The 21,712-nt window shown below is 38.3% G+C and overlaps 2 protein-coding genes across 3 annotated transcripts in view; one reads left to right on the top strand and one right to left on the bottom strand.

The window, feature by feature from the left end:
- LOC105226302 (uncharacterized) overlaps positions 1 to 21,712 on the bottom strand; it is a 255,400-nt gene that overhangs the window by 109,421 nt on the left and 124,267 nt on the right. The window lies entirely within an intron of this gene.
- On the top strand, positions 8,177 to 10,582 carry LOC105226301 (uncharacterized). Its single transcript, XM_011205130.4, has 5 exons — positions 8,177 to 8,447; positions 8,588 to 8,674; positions 8,727 to 9,092; positions 9,148 to 9,271; positions 9,335 to 10,582. The coding sequence occupies exons 1-5, from the start codon at positions 8,351 to 8,353 to the stop codon at positions 10,386 to 10,388; spliced, it is 1,728 nt and encodes a 575-aa protein (XP_011203432.3). The 5' UTR covers positions 8,177 to 8,350; the 3' UTR covers positions 10,389 to 10,582.

The raw sequence follows: 21,712 nt of genomic DNA on the forward strand, positions 1-21,712 counted from the left end.
CTCATTTCGCAGTTTAATACTCTAAAGAAAATTATATTCTTTCGATATGTAAGAAGTCAATGAAGGTTACTTACGCTTGAGGTATTATGCTCAGAAATTAGCTAAAGTGTAAACAGAACGCAGAGCATCCAATGACAATGATGAAGCAGTAAAGCTTAAACCCTGGTACTATCCAACTTATAGCCGACCAGTGAAGGATGGTCGCAGAGCTCCATATTTAACAGAAATTAGATGAAGATTTGGGATGGAAAATACTAAAAAAATTATCAGAATCAATGCGCTGTTACATAGTCTGTAGTTGGTACTCACTAGGAGGCACAATTTAAATATATATTTTTTTTTAACTAAAAGGTCTAAACTTTAAATGCGGTGTCAAATTTATTTTAAATGATTTTATTTTTTAATTTTAACGAGTTGCCATATATCAGAAAAATATTCGACAAGAGTTGTTCATAGTATGAGTATTAATATCCATATGTTCACATAACATAAATTGCCTTAATTTATAAAAATTGAAACATGTGGCAACTCTTTTGAAAATAACGGTAAACTAACGGTTACTTAATTTAGTTAAATATATGCGTACATAGATAAGTCGTGGGCGTTAAAATTGCATTAATTTCAATTTCAAAAATTTAAACATGTGGCAACTCTTCAAAAAATAATTCTAACGGTTACTAAATTTAGTTAAATATATGTGTACAAAGGTAAATCGTCTACTATATAAGCTCTAATGACGTAATTTTTTTTAATAGGTGGCAACCCTCTACTACTCAAAAATAAATTAAATTATATGAAAATAATTTGTTTTGGCAGCTGAGAGAGAGCGAAGCATCTCAATATCTGTTATAGGTCGACTCAACTCATTTTGATTATTGATTTGGGTATAAAACGTGCCATTGCTATGATAAATTCGCATCAAAAGATTTGAATCTTTTACGAAAGTGCCGTGGAGTAGAGAACGCACAAAACGACGCTTGACAAAGTAGATGAGGACCCTATATTCATCAATGGCATCATTACTAGTGACGTGAGGTGAGTTTATAACGTCCAACGATCTACCCAGTGATGCTCCAAAAATGCGTCGAAACAGGAAAAACCAATATACGCTGAAGACACTGATAGCCATCCCAGCCGAGCCGAGTGCGTATGTGTTTAGAAAGCCGTGGACCATTTGTCCAATAGGTTATTCCATAAATAATTCCATCCTATGTACGTTGGAATTGCATTCTTATGATGTAAGCCAAGGCATACTAATTTGTCAAAGTGTCCAGAACAGAAGTCTCAATCACGTGTCTTCACTGTGCCAGCTGGCTTGACGGCTATGACTAAAAGCTATTAATAACTAGTTTACATTTTTATACCTTGAAGACCAGGGTATCTTCAGTTTGCCATGAAGTTTATAATACCCGAAGGAAGCGTTGGAGATCCTTTGAAATATAGGACGAGCTGAGTCGATTTAACCAAGCCCGCCTGTCTGTATATACGCGAATTAGTCTTTCAGTTTTTGAGATATCGACGTGAAATTATGTAAACGTTGATTTGTCCCAAAGAAGCTGCTCATTTGTCAGAAGCGTCGATATCGGACCACTATAACATAAAGCTGCCATAGAAACTGATCGATCAAAATCCAGTTCTTGTTTGTTTGCTCGACTATCTGACTAACTAGTCTTTCAGTACCCCACCAAAGCAAATTTTTTCTGGAAATAAAATTACAATAATAATTTTGTTTATATTTCGTCACTTTCTTAAAAATAACTTTCTGTGTCTCATAATAAAATCATGCAAAGAGCGCTGACATACAACCAACTCTTGCTATGCTCATTAGTAGCCAGCTCTTGTTCCCAGTACAGCCTGTCAGCACTGTCAGTTATGGAGTTTTCCACGTTGACACTCAGAAAATTTGTGAAATGCAACTTTGGCGCAGAACTTTTTGAGATTTCAGATTTCTTGTAGTCTTATTTTTGAATAACCACTTGAGAATTATTACACTCATTAAGTTTGCCAACGTGCGGTGGGACGACAGAGCGCATACAAAGCAAGTAGGAGCACCGAAATGTGCCCTACGACAGCTGGTGTGGCGCTCTGTGGTTTGTCAAAGTTACACTTATGCAACATTTTTAAGTCAAAAGTTTGGCTAGAGCCTGCTTTTCGTTAGGCCCAGCCTGTGTGTGTGCTTATATGCCTATTTAAAATTTGAAGCACTGAAATTTCACGGCGTTCCCTAATATTTGCTTAAACAAGTCAAACGGATGTATATATGTATGTATGTATCAATGTTTGCATATATGTATATAAAAATATGGTATATATGTATAAATATATAATCATGTCTGTATATACATAGATATGCCATTTACACTTGAGTTCTCTGCGTTATTCATACTCGAGCACGTCTCTATGCTGCTGTCACATGCTCTAATAAGCGCCTAGTTCACGTTTATTCCAGCGAGTTCTACTAAATATGCATATGTATGTACTTGCACTTATGTTAGATACTGGCATACGTACTACAGCTGCTACACGAGTTGCTTATGAATAATGCAGTAGCATAATAAATAATCTCGCGAGCATAATTTGTAAGTAAATATGTGTGTGTGCATATACTGGTGGAGGACTGCGGCAGCAGTTTTGCTGCTCAAGTAGTGTATATGGGTGTATATACAAGGAAGTTCACGGCTATTGGGTATATTGATGCTGCAATTTGTGGCTTGTTTCAATGCAATGCGTAGATAAATGAGTGTGCTGGGGCGTATGAGTAACATTTTTTGCTTCTGTGGTATTGAATAAAACACTTTAATAAATGAATTGTGGTGCATATTATGTTAAAATTATTAGTTAAGTAGCAGACATTAGGTAAATAAAGCCAAATTTTGTAAGGATATCTCCTCAAATAAAATAGTTTTCAATACAAAAAATTGATTTTGATTGTTAATTTTGTATGACAGCTATATGATATTGTAGTCCGCTTTGAAAAATTTCTTCAGATATAGGAGCGTTGCTTCGGAAAATAATTCATAATAAATTTCGTGAAGATATCTGTCCAAATAAAATAGTTTTCTGTACAAAAACTTGATTTTGATCATTCAGTTTACATGACAGCTATACGATATAGGGATCCGATCTGAAAACAAAAAAATGGAAATTGAAGCATGGTCTTGGACAATATTTTAAGCCGAGTTTCATGAAGATATCTCATCAAATGAAAAAGTTTTCTATATAAGAATTTGATTTTGAGTGTTCAGTTTGTATGGTAGCTATATGATATAGTGGTTCGATCTAGAAAAGTTCCCCATATGCCGAAGCTTTGCCTCAGAAAGTAATTCGAGCCAAATTTCGTAAAGATATCTTGTCAATTAAAAAAGTTTTCCATACAAGAACTTGATTTTGATCATTCAGTTTGTATGACAGCTATATGATGTAGTGGTTCGATCTAGAAAAGTTCCCCATATGTCAAAGCTTTGCCTCAGAAAATTATTTCGAGCCAAATTTCGTAAAGATAACTCGTCAATGAAAAAAGTTTTCCATACAAGAACTTGATTTTGAGCGTTCAGTTTGTATGGCAGCTATATGTTATAGTAATCTGATCTGATTTTTTTGTTCCGAGAATTGAAGAATTTCTTTGGGTTAAAAGGCATGCTAGACTTCTTGAGAATAAAATAGTTTTCCACACAAGCATGTGACTTGGATTGGTCAGTTTGTATGACAGCTTTATAATATAGTTGTCCGATCTGAAATTTTTTTTCAGATATTGGAGCATTGTCTTAGAGAATCATTCATGTCAAACTTCATGATAATATCTTTTTAAACAAAAAAGTCTACCATACAAATACCTGATTCTGATCATTCAGTTTGTATGACAGCTATATGCTATAGTGGTCTGATATCGGCGATTCCAACAAAGGAGTAGCTTCTTCAGAAGAAAAGAGCTTGTGCAAAATTTCAGATCGATATCTCAAAAACTGTGAGACAAGTGCTCGTATAAGCAGTCAGACGAACGACTCTGTTCCTCATTTGCATATGTACATACATATATGGTACATTTACAATTATGTTCAAAAGTGTCTCACACCTTAACCGAAACAATTAAATAAGCACACAAAACTTTTCCACAAACTTTTCAATATACCACATATTATAAATAATTTTGCCCACAGCACAAAGTCACCTCTCTTCAAACACTCCAAACTGCCCTCAGCTTGCCGGTTGTCATATATTGTAGTATTTTAATATACTGTTTACACTGCTAACTTGATATAAAAACATTACCATGACAGCATATCCTAATTTCATTCTCATTTTATTCTATTTTATTTTATTCCATTTTGCTTCGGCCTTTTTTTTTTAGCATTTTTTCCAGCAAAAAGGTCCTTCGTCGCCTTGAGCACTCTACTCTATCGCCTTCTAATAAAAAAATCATAATAAAAAAAATTAGAAAAAACACAACAAAACAACAATTTTATGAGTTGGCAACATGGCCGCACAAACAACAATAACAACAATGCGGTCTCAAGTGAAAAAGCTCGCACACTCGGTGCTGATAAGCCGGGCTCAAAAAATTAACCTTCCAGCTAGTTGTTTGGGGAATTTACTGATTTCCCATTTTGGATTTAGTGGACTTTATGTGACCGTTGTCAGCGCGCTCAGCAACAAAAAGTTGCTGCAAATTCATATTCATTCGTCCAAGGCACCAAGTGTCCAACTGCCAGCTGTCAGTGCATTTGCGGACGTGAATTTGTTACTAGGATTATGCAGACAACAACAACAACACGCAGGCAACTATAAATAATTCTCTTTGCACATACACAGACATATGTATATGCATACTTACAGACCTTTTTACAAGCCTCCAATTTTCACTTAGCTTATTGCTTTGCCACATAAGCGTACATACCTGCAAATAGAGAAAGAGAGAACAGAGAAATGGAATTATAATTTTTTCATAATTCAACATTAGATAAGTACGAGTATATTATATGTGTAACTACGATTATGTAACTATTTATATTTTTTGTTCGCAGAGTTGGAATTTTAAGGGTGCCCTATAAGTAGCCTTCTCTTGGAAACTAAATTAAGTCAATTAAAAGTGGCGAAAAACTAATACAAAGGACATATATACATAAGTCCAATGTCATTCAAACTGAAAGATTGTGATATAAGATGAAAGCTTAACAAGCCAAAAAATCTTTCGGACCTAATTTTTAGCCACGAATCTCTGCTGCATCGCAATAAAATCGATCCATTTCTAAAGGAGATAGTGATGAAATATGTGTTATCTACGACAACGTAAAGCTGAAACGTTCACTCCAGAAGCTCCTGGAGCTTGGTTAGCACATTTTCATGCATCCACCATGTAGTCTAGATCTCCTATCATTATTATGTTTCTGTTGCGAATGATTTTGCTGGTGAAAAATTCGCCGCAACAAAGCTACTTTGCCTATACGGAAAAGGGTTTCTATAATAACGGGTGATTTTTTTGAGGTTAGGATTTTCATGCATTAGTATTTGACAGATCACGTGGGATTTCAGACATGGTGTCAAAGAGAAAGATGCTCAGTATGCTTTGACATTTCATTATGAATAGACTTACTAACGAGCAACGCTTGCAAATCATTGAATTTTATTACCAAAATCAGTGTTCGGTTCGAAATGTGTTTATCGACAAATTTTGTTCAGCGATGAGGCTCATTTCTGGTTGAATGGCTACGTAAATAAGCAAAATTGCCGCATTTGGGGTGAAGAGCAACCAGAAGCCGTTCAAGAACTGCCCATGCATCCCGAAAAATGCACTGTTTGGTGTGGTTTGTACGCTGGTGGAATCATTGGACCGTATTTTTTCAAAGATGCTGTTGGACGCAACGTTACGGTGAATGGCGATCGCTATCGTTCGATGCTAACAAACTTTTTGTTGCCAAAAATGGAAGAACTGAACTTGGTTGACATGTGGTTTCAACAAGATGGCTACAAGATAGCTACATGCCACACAGCTCGCGATTCTATGGCCATTTTGAGGGAAAACTTCGGACAACAATTCATCTCAAGAAATGGACCCGTAAGTTGGCCACCAAGATCATGCGATTTAACGCCTTTAGACTATTTTTTGTGGGGCTACGTCAAGTCTAAAGTCTACAGAAATAAGCCAGCAACTATTCCAGCTTTGGAAGACAACATTTCCGAAGAAATTCGGGCTATTCCGGCCGAAATGCTCGAAAAAGTTGCCCAAAATTGGACTTTCCGAATGGACCACCTAAGACGCAGCCGCGGTCAACATTTAAATGAAATTCAAAAAGTAAATGTCATGAACCAATCTAACGTTTCAAATAAAGAACCGATGAGATTTTGCAAATTTTATGCGTTTTTTTTAAAAAAAAAGTTATCAAGCTCTTAAAAAATCACCCTTTATATGCATGTAGTATACGTGTAGTATATTTGACAGCAATCGAATCATTTTAACTTATTTAAACTTTCAATCCCATGTACTAAGTAATGGATTTCTTTGTAGGAAGTGCTTCTTCCTTCAGAGAGGTGTTAAATCGCTACGGCTATATTAGCTTTGAGCTTACTAACTTAACTAATCAAGGAGTGCATGATCTCATTAACAATAGCTACAAACTTCATCCATATTAGACTTGCATGCGGGCGTCAGGTCACAGCGGAATCGCCGGAAACTGCAAATCCGATGAGCTTTTTAAAGCTCACTGTCTCCAATTTCATCCGATTGGAAGCCAGTTGGTTTTTAGATATATTCCTGCATTCTGCTGTTAGACCTCCAGTTATCTCAGCACGCGCTGGTGAACAACCATAACTTGTACGAGGCTACTGGCTCTTAACACAGTCAATCCCGCCGCAATGGTTGGTGTTCTGACTGGACACTATCCAGTAAGTTCACAAGCGGTGAAGAAAATATTCTGTGAAACGTTCTTTGTCAAAGCTTATAGAAGAAGGGAAGGTAAAATCATCTTGTCACTTCTTCCTGGCCTGACCTGGCCTTTGTTAGACTGAAATTGAAATATCACGGCAGGTTCACCTTTGGCGAATCTAGCAAAGATGCTGGAATTGATTTGTGGTGAGTTCAAAACCCTTCCTCGATCTAAAAGCATTATCCACCTTTACAGGTTTACAGGTAACACAAAAAACGAATATCTGTTTAAGTCAAATACACCGTTTTTTGGATCAACCAACGACCCTACCTAACTTTATCTAACTAGACCTTATACATTTTTATAAAAACAATTTATAAAATAAATAGAAAGCGTAAGTAATAAAGGGTGATCGATTTCGAGATTCCCTTCTTTTTTTTAAGGAAAAACACAAAACCTTCAAATGACCGTCATCTTTTATGAAGAAATATGGATCGATTATTCCACCGGCTCACAAATTACACTAAACCGTTGTTTCTTCTGGGTGAAATGTCAGCTCTTGAATTTCTTCAGGTTGTTATTTGTCTCAAATGTGGCATTTTTGCTTGTTTACAGCCAGAAATGGGCCGCTTCTTCTTAAAACTTTTCAAGAGCCCATAGAGCGAAGTGATGTCGCTTGAAAAGGTCTTGCACACGCTCTATTTTGTACATTTTTAAATTGAGGTCTTGACATACAATGCGCTAGTCGTTCCATACGTCAGTCCGAGTTGCTGAGAATGACGCTGAATGGACCCTCCAAGGTCCTCGTGTACTCAGCTACGGCTGCTACATTTTCCCCACTGCGTGCTTAATGTGGTCAAATAGTATGAATAGTGCACTCAATAGGCCGATTATGCTTGCTACTCTCCAGAACTGTTTGACATAAAATTCCATACCGGCTTCGGAACTGTTTTGTATGAAAGAATTTACTCTCTCAGCTAAGCTAAGATCTACGCCACAAAAGTCAGTACATTGCTTATGGCTTCTGCTTCGGGCTAATTATACTTTCAGCTGTGCTTTCGCTTTTCATGTGTTTTTCCGATATTGACTTCAAGGTATTCAATTATTTGCTTTCTGCAGTGTTTCCGCTGACTAGAAAAACTAGTGGACATTTTCCTGCTCTTAATATGACCGATTTTTGAAAACCGAAAAATTTTTCCATTTGTTATTTCTATAAACGAATCTGCATTCATCAATACAATAGACAATATATTCATTTACTAAAGCTCGCAGATTAACAAATTCACCACACTTCACCTTGTACTGTGCCTTTTCGGTAAATTTTTATCGAATTCAAAAACACAGAATTTTAATTCAAAGATTTCGTATTTTTTTCTATCTTTCTCAAAAAAGAAAGCAGTATTAACGTGAAAAGAATATATCGAAATATAAATACATATATTTTACTCACTTTACACTCGCCATAAAACCAGTTTTCAGACAACGAACAGATGGTCAAGGAACCAACGATACCGCCCGCAAAAAATTGCGAAACTCACGTACGCACCGTCAGCACGCCGCTCAACTTACCGCTCTTCTTATCAGGAAGCAAGTATTACCATGAATAGGTTTTTGACTTCATCTTTAAGGCTTTAGCGGTTTTCGGTCTCTAATAATAATGGTTTTTGGTTTCATCCTTAAGATCTTATACGTTTTCCGTCACTAATAATAATGTTTTTATTTGAAAGGAACGCGTTTTAGAGATGACGCTTGGCGCAAGGTGCCCAACTATATTGAAAAGAAGAAGCATTTCTACGCAAAATACTGCAATGAAGGTAACAACCACTACTTTTAACCGTTACTTAATGCACCGTATGCAATTCGCAGAAAAGAAAGTAGAAACCAGAGATGTGAAAGATTTAAAGAACATGATTGGCGTGAATCGTGCACGAGCCGAACGCTGTACCAATTTGCATATAACAAAAATCACACGGCAATTGGGTGAAGACAAAGCTTGGAATCTGCCACCGAACATATACGACACGAAGCGCGAGCCATACGAAAACAAGCGTGGTCACCTCGGCTCCTATTGGCCGAAGGAGGCCAAAAAGGTCACTAACATATTTGAGCCGACCTCAGTCGAATTAGCGCGTGCGCGTGTTAGGAAAGAGCAATGGAAGTTCTACGACTTGCCGACGAATGCGGACTTGCTCGCTGCGCCTTCAAACCAGCACAAGGGCGTATTCTTAACGAGTAAGCGCAATAACGTTTTCTCAAAGTTGTCGCTGCAATTTCGTTCCACTTTTAGATGCGCGCGACAGACGTGCCACCGCGCGTTGCATGATTAACGAACCCTCTTTGGTGTACCGCGATCCGGCCGAACCCTCGCCAGCGCACTACAATCCGTTGCGGTATCAGCTCGCCTATAACGTGTAAGTAGCGAGTTATACTTTGGCGGACCAATAATTTATGCATTGCTTTGAAATCGTACTTAGGTCACCACCCGTGTACGAACCGGCGCCGAATCCGCATCTCTTTCTGCGTCGCACTTCTGTGCCTGACAAATGTTTACCGCTGATACGTCGTCACATAAGCTTCGAGCCGGCGGTGGGCCGCTATGACATACGCTTCCCCATGCATTGTGCTTGTGCGCGCAAAATACTGACTCCCGGCTTGCGTTTGATTGTCGATCGTGAGAAACGCCTCAAATTCCGTCGCTTGCCGTATAAGAAACTCAAGACACGTAATCTATGTTCACCCGATTGGGGACATGTGAAGGGACGCGGATTTTGTCGTCTCTTTCGCATTTCTAAGGCGTTGGCTAAGACGCTTGGCAGAGAAAAGTTTCGCGAGAAGTCCAAAGAGAAGAGCAAAGAAAAGACTGAGAAAGTCGGCAAGCAGTTTGTGCTCTATCCAGATTCTAAATATATAAATATGATCAATTCACCGCGTAAAGACCTCATATCGGTGCATGCGGGCGGTACACCGAAAGCGCCCGTTAGAATACGTTTCAACTGTATTTTCAGGCGTGTGACGCGTCGTCAATTGCGCAATAATAAGAAAATTGTATTCAACAGCGGCAGCGAACGATTTCCGGAACTCGAGATACGTCCGGTGCAACTTACGGTCAAACAATTGGAGGACTTAAAGAATAAACTGCCACCTGAGCGTCAATTGCGTGACTATCCGATAACGAGAAGACCTTTATCACAAATCAGTTCGCACTTATACGACACGCCTACACATATGCGTCCGGCTTATGAGCCGGCTTTGCGTAAACGGCTTTTCAAGTTTAGACCATTGCCCGAGCCGAAAGTGCTTGTGTCGGAGAAACTATTTCGCTCCACTAATCCGGAGGTGCAATTTTTCTACAATAAACCAATCGTTGCCGAAAACTTCATGAAAGATCGTAGGAAAACCGAATCTTCCCAACATTACTCTAGCATTGAAATTAGTGCCGAGGAGAGTGCAAATGGCGCTGTGCCTCCTACAGCAGAAGTTCCTACTGAAGAGGCTCCTACTGGAGAGGCTCCTACAGGCGGGGCTTAGTTCTTACAGAAGAGGCATCTACTGAGGAGGCTAAACTATGTATAGGAAATACTCCTACTGGAGAGGCTTAGCTATGTGCATATAGGAAGTTGTGTCTTTTACATTTTATTTGTAACTCTTTAGTGCGTGAATCCAATAAATTCTAGTGTTTTTATAACCCAAATGTATCTGCTTCCAGTTGGTCCGTCTCTCTCTGTTAGAACGTAGTATAAAGTATGAAAAAAGTAACAGCAGAGAGTGCGTAGCATATTTTACACCAAAGCTGGTATGTCGCGAGCACAAAACTGACTGCATATTGCATCGAAAGGCAAAAGAGCGTTGCTGGACGTGTCAGTTGTTGCCACTCATGTCTCATTGTTTTATTAAACCAATTTGTTGTACGTTTCGTTCGTGATGAGTTTACTTTGTTAGAGGCTTTTTTGAAGACTGCAAAAGGACAGACAGCTGTGACTTGACATGTCAAGCAAGTGAGGTTTGTGAGGTTAAGATATGAATATTTATTTCAAGAAGGCATATAGGCTGAAGTAACATTAAGTAGTATACGCACTCTCGTTAATATAATATATTCGTTTGTAACGAAAAAGGTAGATGGAAGAAACAAAAGGAGCATTGAAGGCACGTTAGCCTACTTTATACACATATATAAGATAATATAATATAATAAACTTAATACATACATACAAGTACATACATATGTGAGTGCCTACAAGTGGCAAACCTAAGCCTCCTCAGTACAGCCTTAGCACAGAATTGTATTGGGATGGGACTAGAGCGCAAAAGCATACAAAACTTGAGGTCTACATATGTTTGCAGAAGAAGCGGCTTATTCATATATACCCAACAGCTGCTACAAATGAATAATTGATGTGGAAACCGGAATAAATAATAATAAAACAATGCAAAAACTAAGAATATTTCAAAAGCATGTAATATGAATTTATTCACGACAAATATGAATTCTTGAATATGAAGAGATGCCGCAACCCAAATATTAAAGATAAAATTTTCTTGAAAGTTGTCTAACGGTCTTAGTAATAAGAAACAACAAAGCTTACAGGGTGGAAGAGTTCTTTAAGCAACCGCATTTGAAAATCAAACGGAGGGACGTGCTTAGTTTTCAGAGAGCTCAATGTTTCAAACGACTTTTCCTTGTTGGAGAATTTTTGACGGCTCTACAATGACAGCTACTGTCCTCTGGAATCTCAGAAAGATAAAGGGAAACGTCTTTGATGGACATAAGGCCTAACGTAGATCAGACCTTCGAGCAGAAGACTCTTCAACAAAGCCCGTAGAAGTGGTTCTGTTGATGATTGGGTTCTGTATAAATAAGGACTGCCTATGTATATAAAAGTCCAAGGTAAAGAAAGCCAAGAGAGCCTCGCGGATAGCCTTCTGTGGCAATGTTGAGAGCTGTCCCCCTTCACTGGGGTATGAAAAAAATGCTGATGGTGGCTGGACCACTGAAGAAGAAGTACTCAAGGGCCATAGAGAGGGTTGTACAGCAATCTTCGAACTTCTGGATAAACGTCACCGCGCCTATGTGCTGAATTCATTCAAACCTTACAAGTGCCCGTTTATATTCTTGATATAGGGCTCATTACCCAATCTTCATATCTGCTGAAAACATTAGATACTCATGGATCTGTACATTATATATATCAAGGAGTTTAGAGAGCATTGTAAAGCAACTCAATCTTCGACCTTCTGGATGAACATCATCCCAGCGGTGCGCTGAATTCAGTCTAACCTTTCAAATTCCCGTTCATACTAAGGACTTTAGGCCCTTTACTCGTAGTCAATCCTCATTTCTGCTGAAAACGCTAGAGACTCATGGATTCTGTAGATTACGAGAAGAATATCGTGGTATGAACTTTTAAGGGCTCAGCATGTCTATAGCAGAGCCAGGTAGGTTAGTACTGATTTGCGCGATGTAGTGTCATGGATGGATAGAGTCAACAGTTCAAAGCGATAGAAGCCGTTCTCGACATTGTGGAGACCAACAAAAGGGTTGGGTAATTTCGCAACTGCTTCGGATTTTGGTGGTTAATGAACTTCTACTAATACCCGAAGAACGATGATGTTGGGTGATTGCCTATGCTGACGACAGTGGTATGGTTGTTAAAGGAAAATTTCTAACTACCGACTCCGAACTAGTCCAAAACTACCTCAGCGTGGTATCTAATTAGGCGAATAGAAGTGGCATAGTCGTCAACCCAAGTAAAACGGTTAAGGTTTTATCCACCTGGAGGTATAAAATCCCGGACGCCGCTCCCTCCTTTTTTGGAGACTCTTGCCTTGAACGTGTTAATAAGGTTAATATTTGGGGCTTATTCTTGATACAAAGCTTAATGGCGGCCAAATATTGATAAGAGTGTAAAGAAGGCATCGTCTTATGCTGCTGTAGTGTTGAGAAATAGGGAAGAGGTGGAGCCTCTAAAAACTTATCGATTTAAACTGGGGTAGATCTCCGAAAATGCGGCCCTCAGCCTTATAAAATCCAGGTCAATTATGGTGACGTAGCACTCGCTGTTGTGAGAATTGTTTTGCCAAAGGTTGAACTTCTCATCATCGGCGATGGTGTTTTGGCTCTATGGAGGGAGCTCGAAGAGGCTACAATGAACCAAGAATTCAATGAAATGAACTCACTAAAAATACAGAGAAAAAAATTCAGTTTTTGGTCAAAGTTTTCGTTTAAAAAACTCTGCTTTGCATGCACATATTTTCGTATATATGTAGGTTCATTTTAACCTATAAATTCGATAGCTTTCTTTTTCTTGTTCGCCCTACCTGATACCCATACCTAATCCATGGAAATGACCACACTAGTTTAAATCTTGATAAATATATTTATAATCGCGTGACTATTTTTTGGGTAAATATTGCTTTGACACGCAAGTCGTGAAATCAACAAAGGAAAAATAATGGACGAAAAGGATATGTAAACAACACTTAATATACATATAGATACTAGGTATAATAACATAATAGAAATATAATAGAAATGACACAAAGTCAAATATATGTAAAACATATCACATTCTTATTGCCTTTAAATTAGAACCGCTATTTATTCTTCATATTTGGTTTTGTTGGACAAAGCAACCTACTGATTGATACCTACAGCTTTTTCTTAAAAAAAATTGAATTGTTTTTTTCGCTATTGTTGTAGCGACAGTAAATATTCCTGAAGTAATTTCGAGGCATGGTGCCGAGTTGACAGTCTTTGGCCGAATATAAATCCGGATCTCTTCTAGTTACTTAGACTAGGTGAGTCCTTGTGATTTAGGAGAAGACACAATAGACCCAAGGTCGCGGTGCATTCCTTGTCTATCTACCTAATCTTTGACCGCAACGGTACCTTTTGGACGCTCCAAACGTGTATCTTTTCCCAAGTGCGGAAATATTTCTTGCTTTTCTTGGAACATTTTCAGATGGGAACCTTACAGGTAGAAATGCTAATGATCAAAACTGACACGTACGATAATGAGCGATTTCTTATAGCCATAATTTGAAACTCAGTACGTTATCAGCCATCTCGAAAAAGACAACTGGATATCGCAGAATAATCAACTTTCGCTAAATTAATTTTCAATTTAACCTAAAATGTCCACACGACTGACCAGTGGCTTAAAGAAACGTATGCATATAAAAATGTATATACTCGTACCATATAACATACCCATTTAATTTAGAGAAGTTTCTTGCACTCATTTTAAGCCCTGTTCCCATTCGCCGTCTACAGTTGACAGCTGTCAATTGCAGCAAATAGAATACAAACAAAATCTGACAGTTCTTTTAGCCTTGTTGTTTTCAGCAGCCGGGCACGTAATATTTTTGTGTTTAGCAAATGAAATCAGAGTTGCATTCATGCACATAAATCGAGCAAAAGTATGAGTTTACTCGCTTCACTTATAGGTACTCTCTTCATTCAAAGTAGAAGATGACATACGACAGATTACCAGACACAATACAAAGCAACGCTGAAGTTCGTACGAAGAATAGATCAGATTCACAAACTGCATTAATGTACTTACTGGACAGAGATAAATTGGAAATGAGCAATTGAACAATAAGCTTAATAATTATGTCTATCAAATTCAATTAAAGTAGTTTGCTGTTATACGCCATAAGGTTAAAAATCTTGTCTGAAGCAAGTTATCAAAGTTATATAGAGGAGAGTTTGGTAGAAATATACAGGCACTTTCTCCTTCATTGGCCAGCCTTTGGAAAACAGAGGTGGAATCAACGCGGAAGTCTCACTTTCAGCGAACAGGTAGACCTACCGAAAATGGTACAGTCGTCTCAACAAATTTGTCGATTTATGAGGATCTTATGATCTATAATATAAAAATTTTAGGTACCACAACGGACCAGTGTTCCAAACTGTCCATGTAAATTTCTGTTAAAATAGACCTCTTAACCTAGCCTAATATAGTATGCCAGTACGTTCGGAGTTAAACCTTAAGTAATTTGGGTGGTAAGAGACAAAGAATGTGATAATTCTAAGAAGGTAATAATATATATGTAGGATAGTACGTGACAGTTACCCCAGAAACTAATATTTTCAGGCTGCCTGCCTCTATGTATTTATGGCATAACATTTGAGTTTTACGCGACGATCATTGTATAATAATATTATAACGGGTGATCCAAGTAGAGATGCTTTTTTGAATAACCAGCTCTCGTGTGAGTTCTTAACGACCCAATAGACCACGTCCAGCACACAGTGAAGAAAATATTCGACGGCATTCGCTGTAACTCGGACTGACGTATGGAATGACTTGGTGTATTTTATGCCGAGAACTTAAATTTAAAGCGTACAAAATGCAGCTTGGTCAGAACTGAAGACGCTGGACAAGCTCCAAAAAATCCAAGGTTTTCGAGCTAAATTTTGTTCATCAATGAGACCCATTTCTAACTCAATGGCTATGTAAATAAGCAAAATTGGCGCATTTGGAACGAAGAACAACCTGAAGAGATTCAAGAGCTGCCATTTCATTCAAAAAAACAACGGTTTTTTGTGGCTTGTGGGCCGGTTGGGATCATCGGTCCATATTTCTTCAAAAATGATGCCGGTGAGAACGACTCTTTGATAACTAAAATTGACCTCGTGATCCCGGCGACTTTTGGTTTTAACACGACAGCTCCGATTCAGGTCTTGGGGTAAAACATCACTCTTGTCATTCGCCAGTTATCAGCTGAAATGCTTAAATGAGTCATCGGAAATTGGACTCAGTAAAAACTCTTTCAAAAAAAAAATACAATGAATGTTAGTCGAATGATAAAAGATTAAATTTGAAGTTTCTGTGTTTTTTTTTGTTAATGTAGGGAACCTCGAAATCACTCTGTCTCCCTTTGTTTATGAGTTATCGAGCTGAAATTTCGAACATGTCCCGTCTTTATCAAGAAGCTGTTTATTTGTCGGATCCGCTCATAACGCATCACTATGACATATAGTGGAATGATCGGAATCAAGTCCTTGTATGGGAAAATTTTGCATTTGACGAGATATCTTCACGAAATTTGACATGGATTATTTTCCAAGGCTAAATTACTTGAAGAAATTTTTCAGATCGGAATATTCTTTTATTAATCTCAAAGACTTAAAGTTTGGAGTAGAACAAGACTTACTTCAATTTAGGCACTGTTGAGAAACAATATTGAGGTCCAGTACTTAGAGCCTCAACTAGTCTACACAACATCCATACATCAGCCTAAAAGTGGCAATAACCTTATAAACAATAACAATAGAATCGCTGATAGCGTTGACAAGTGCAACAAAGGCAACTACAAATTGCTAGCTTCTGTTTTAGGCAGGCACCAAAGAACCACTTACAACTTCCTATTGAGCTGAAAGCATAGCGCAGTACTTGCAATCAATTTTCCCCGCGCCAAGTGGCACAAACTTGTGTATTTGGTTGACAACTGGCTAACGTATCCTTTTGGCTACCCCAGCTGCCAGACAGCGTGCCGTCTTCACTCAGCTTCGAGTGGCCAAGCAATATAATCTTTTTTCGTTTGCGTTATTGAATTTAATCCCAGCGCAGCGCCATAAAACTTGTGCTCCTACATCACTTACTCACTCTCTCGGCAATCGCGTGTCATTTCTATTATGGTAAAGTGTTGTTGCTTCGCTGATGGATTTTTTGTTTACATGTTTGCTTAGTAATAAATTTGGCTTGCACTCTTTCATGTGAGCTGAAAAGAGTCGTGTAATATTTTCGATACACTTCCTATTTCCCTAACAAACGGCACCAGCTGGTTGTGTTTCGAATAGATTTGGTTGTTTGTATTGGAAAACTGATTACTGTGCTTTGCGAAAAGTATCCGATTGAGCGATGAAGAAGCTTATTTTTCGAAATTGTTGTTCTTTTAGCCAAACATTTGAAATGGAATTTAAAGTGCATTTAAGGGTCTCTTACACGTTCTTCTTGCCTAAATCACGTTTAGTTAAAGGAAATAGCATTCGGCTGGGGTCGGCATGCCAAATTGTGATTTGGTGAGGCAGAAAAGCTCCAAGCTCATTAAGAATCATTTGAGCGAGTAATTGTGTACCCATGTTTCTTTGGAGAGATTTACAGCTTAGTTTATTGAGTGGAAAAAAACTAATTGCAATCAGGAGCATCTAAGGTGGGTATACAAAGAGCCTTTTGTGTATGAATTTTGTGCTTGAAAAAATATCTGCACATACTTTATCTAAAAATTGGGAAATACATTTTACAACAGCAACACAAATGGCAAAATATGCCAAGAATTAGTGTGAGTGCAACTGCATAACAGTCTTTTAGAATTTTTGTATTCAGCGCTTATTCAGCTTATGTTTTTTGTAGCTGAATACTATAATAACAGCCAAGGCTCCGCGAAAGCCTGGTAGGAAATGGAAATTGTTGAGCTATAAACGTTCTAAATCGTAATTTATATTTGTGTAGATATATTTATTAACATTTTCATATTCAGCGCTTATTCAGCTTATCACTATGGTAGCTGAATATTGTGATAAGAACCAAAGAGGGAGTTGAACTCTAAGCATTCTAATTAATAATCTGTGTTTTCATAAATTTATTTATCGATATATTGATATTCAGCGCAAATTCAGCTTATGAGTTTATGAGTGTGATAGCTGAATAAAGGTGAAATCAAAAGCTTCAAAAAATTCATGGTAGAGGGTAGAGTGTATTGGACTATAACTACTATAAATAAAGTCATAATCTTTGTTTGTGTGAATTTATTTATCGATATTTTGGTATTCAGCGCTTGTTCAGTTTATGAGAGTAATAGCTGAATACGGTGATAACAGACAGAGCGAAGAGAGGTGTGTAGAGAGAGTGAAACCTGATACACAGTGTTGGACTATAAACATTCCAAATCGTAATTGTGTTGTAGCAAGTTAGTATTGAGAGCTTTGGTTGGTTAGAAAGAAGGTGGGTTTAGGGGAGACTTGGTCTTTGAACTCCCTGTATTATTTTCGACAGTTGGAGAAAACAGCCTTACCACAAGGCGAAGCGAGAAAGATGTGAAATTTTTTAAATTTTCACCACAACTTATTCGTTTTTTTACAGTCAACCGATTATGACGGGAAAACAGTTGCGTAAGGAGTTAAAGGATTTCAAAATATATATGGAAGTTACACAATAATGGAATGGTTAAAGAAAAAAGGAGAATAATTTCGAAGGCGGCATCCAATCGTTTGCTTCGTCTTGGAAGGGACGGAGCCGATGTCATCCTAATCCAAGTAGCGGTAACTCTGGACTAGGGATAAAGAGTGGCTGGCGCCCAACAGTACTGATAGAATCAAACCTTGTCTACTGGTTCGAAACGACCTAAACACCTCCCTCTTACCTAATTTCAGCAACGAGGACGTTGTGACTACTATGCTCGAAGGGGATTCCAGAGAACTCTGGCTTGTGCCAGTGATAATGAGGAAGATTGTATCAAAGGGATGACAAAAGAAAGCCAGCGTTATTATTGGTTCGGACACGGGCACAAAGCACGTTCTGCACTTGGTAACACTGGCGGCACATGCGCGAGTAGGATGAATTGTACATGCCATCTGAAACAGGACGGCATCTTTCGAAGGATCCCCCTCCGGCAAAACAAAAAAAAAAGCTCTGGAAAAGCTCTAACATAAATGCTAGAGGTAAGTCACTTCTTTATTTAATTTGTAGTAAAGATTTCTATATGAAGAAGAGAGAGAGAACTGCAGGCGGGGAAGAAGTTCTTGACCTCATAGGACATCAGGGAAATAGCTTTCTTATTATATGACCAAAAGTATATTAGCTTTAACCTAGACAGAGCGTGTCCGGTCAGAGTACCCTATAGAAACTTTAAGAATACGGTTTGCGACCTTTATGGCAGGAAACTTCCATCAACCATGCCGTTCACGCCAAGTCGAAGCTTAATGCTAGCTGTCAACGCTATCAATAAGTGCAAATTAGTGCTCATTCACACCACAACCGAGTCTTAGTAATCGGAATGCACCTGGTTTGTTATCTGGTCGAGCGCTGTCTTCAAAATTACTTCAGGAAAGTTTTCTGTCATCGAGATCTTCAGTTCTGCATATAATTCTGCTTTTGAAAGTTTTTGTCCTCTGAAAACTCAGAAAAGAAAGAGGAAACCTGCTTGTTGGGCAACAAAGTTGTCGCAAATGAGATCATCAAGCAGAGGACTGCTCAATAAGGTCCGTAAAACACCGTTCAATAGCCACGTATTACAATCTCTTAGAGCCTTGAGCAGATTTGTTGGGGAACTATTAAGTTTCGTGTGTCAGAAGTCCCATGTAAGATACTTTTAGGTTTCATATATACTCGTATAACTGTTTACATTTCTTTCAAAAAAATTCTCTTTTTATACCTCCTATAATCCACTACACACCTCACCGAAAGTTTTATCTCTAAAATTATGATCTCTCCACCATTCTCTAATTTAATAAAATACCCACAAATTTAAATAGTTCACCAAAACTTTTGCAACCACAAAGCATTTCGTGTTCCCAATTCGCCACACTCAAACACAAAAGAAGAAGAAGAACATGCAGCTAAGAAGCAACTTGCTTGTCGGTCCGCAATTAAAACCACAAAAAAATGTTGAAAACAATTTCTTAAACCAACCATTTACTCACACTTTTGGGCGCAGCGAATTTTTGCTTTTTCAGCACTTTCATGTCCATTGTTTTCGCCGACTATTGTGAGGCGAATTTTCATTTAAAGTTCGAAGTTGTTAAACACGACCGCAAAGCGTTAAGAGCAAAAAGCTTCGCGGTTAACCCTGATGACCGCAAAAACTACGAGCGAGTTAAGTCAAGCCCGAGCAAGCCGGAAGCGACTAAGTAAAAATGGAAAACGAATTACAAAAGCATAGAAATATTTATATACATACATATATATATATGTACATATATCTGATATACATTTATGTAAGTACATATAGAGCCCTAACCGTGGGATGAGTGTGCGTCATGCTGAAAGACCTTTGTGGCAAAAACAAGTTTAAGCGAAGCGCTCGTGCATTAGCACTTACTCTGTGTTGGTGTAAAGAAGAATAACGGCAAAGGCAGAGTTTGTGGCGCCTGCAAGAACTTAGGTGAATGAACGGTCAGCGCAAACAGGGCGGCACTTGAGGCATAATGAAGAGCTGCGGGGCCAAAGAGTTAGTTGGGAACGTACGCATCTTACACGCAAAGTCCTCCATAGCGAGCAATGCTAAGCTGTTGTTGACATTTCATGCGCGCCAAATGATTTGTAGTTCATGCAATTTGCATAAAAATGTCATTGAAAAAATGCTCAACTCATTGAAAATGTTTATGTTAATAACGGGATATCCTGATTGCGTACATTGATAGTTGTTGGTATGGAGGTACGTTGATAGTTGGTATCATACTACTTTCGTTTCGAATTTGTCGCAAGCGGCCTGTAGGTAGCTTAATGATGACTGAAGTTTTGCCGAACACGAACCGAAAATCGTAACTGCAAGTAACCGTAATATTAACCCATAGTGTTTCTCTGTAACTGTTTCCCATTGCCGAGACATGAAATTTGCTTTAGTCCGATTAAGCTCGTAGTTGAAAATAGTATTTTTTTGTCGAAGAATTTTTTTTTTGATTTCTTACTTTACGTATTTGGATCATATTTTTTTGTCCCTCAGTTCAATAGGGGTTTCGATACTGAACTATTTGGTTCATATTCTCTAAAATATTCCAGTTCATTAGGGGTTTCAATTCTGAACTAGAACAAAGTTTAGCTTTGGCTGCTCCAATACCATAAAAGGGTATAAATAGATGTTTATCTTGATTTTGATCAGCCTGTTTCATGAGATCTATAAGTTGCATGACATTTATAAGCTATAGTAGACCGAACTGAAATACATATTTTACGATTTAAGCGCTGTCTTAGACAATAATATGTACGATGTTGGATCTCAGGCGGTCATTCACGCTTCCGGAATGCTTCAGTATTTTCCAGACGGAAGCCTTTGCGGTCAGAAAACTGGCTGAGTTAGTTGACAATGCAGAAACACCACAAAGAAGATCAATATACCTAACCCCGATAGCCAGGCGGCAATTTAGGCAATAATCTCAATCGCATTGGGCTTTGGATATCCTTAGAGGCAGTAGATGTAGTGGCTGACAAAAAGCGGCTGTATTTATACAGGGTTCCAGGCCAAAAAAATAGATTTTCAAAGGTGTCATCCGTCTGAAAGGGACCAGTGCAGGGAAATACGTTAGTCACACTAAAAATGATTGCAATGACATTTCCAGACGGCAGACGGATCAAGGCGAAATGGAATACCTTAACAAAATGCAGGATCGCCAGGATTATGTGCTCGAGCAACGAAGAAAACCTCCCTTCTTATTACTTAGATGGTTTCGTAGGGACTGTAGCATGCTTATGGGTCTAATCATAGAACACAATACCACATGGGAGTCGTTTGAATATTAGTAACGACGATACATGCAGAAAGTGTAGATAAGTCAGCATGAATATCTGCTATGCTTCTGTCCAGCAATATCTAGAACTCGACTAAGATATTTAGGAGCCTTACACAGTTCATGGTATCAAAATTAGATATCACGTCGTTCTTAAAGTTCCCAAAACTCTGTAAATCACTCCATATTCCGTTGCTGTCATATGGTGTAGAGGCGTGAACGATGACAACATCTGATAAGTCGACGTTGCAAGTTTTCGAGAAAAAGGTTCTGCGGAAGATGTATGGTCTTTTGCGGATTGGCAACGACGACTATCGCGGTCGATGGAACGATGAGCTGTATGAGATATATGACGACATTGACATAGTTCACCGAATTAAGAGACGGCGGTTTTGCTGGTTAG

The sequence above is a fragment of the Bactrocera dorsalis genome, chromosome 3, assembly GCF_023373825.1.
Source record: "Bactrocera dorsalis isolate Fly_Bdor chromosome 3, ASM2337382v1, whole genome shotgun sequence".
NCBI classification, from domain to species: domain Eukaryota; kingdom Metazoa; phylum Arthropoda; class Insecta; order Diptera; family Tephritidae; genus Bactrocera; species Bactrocera dorsalis.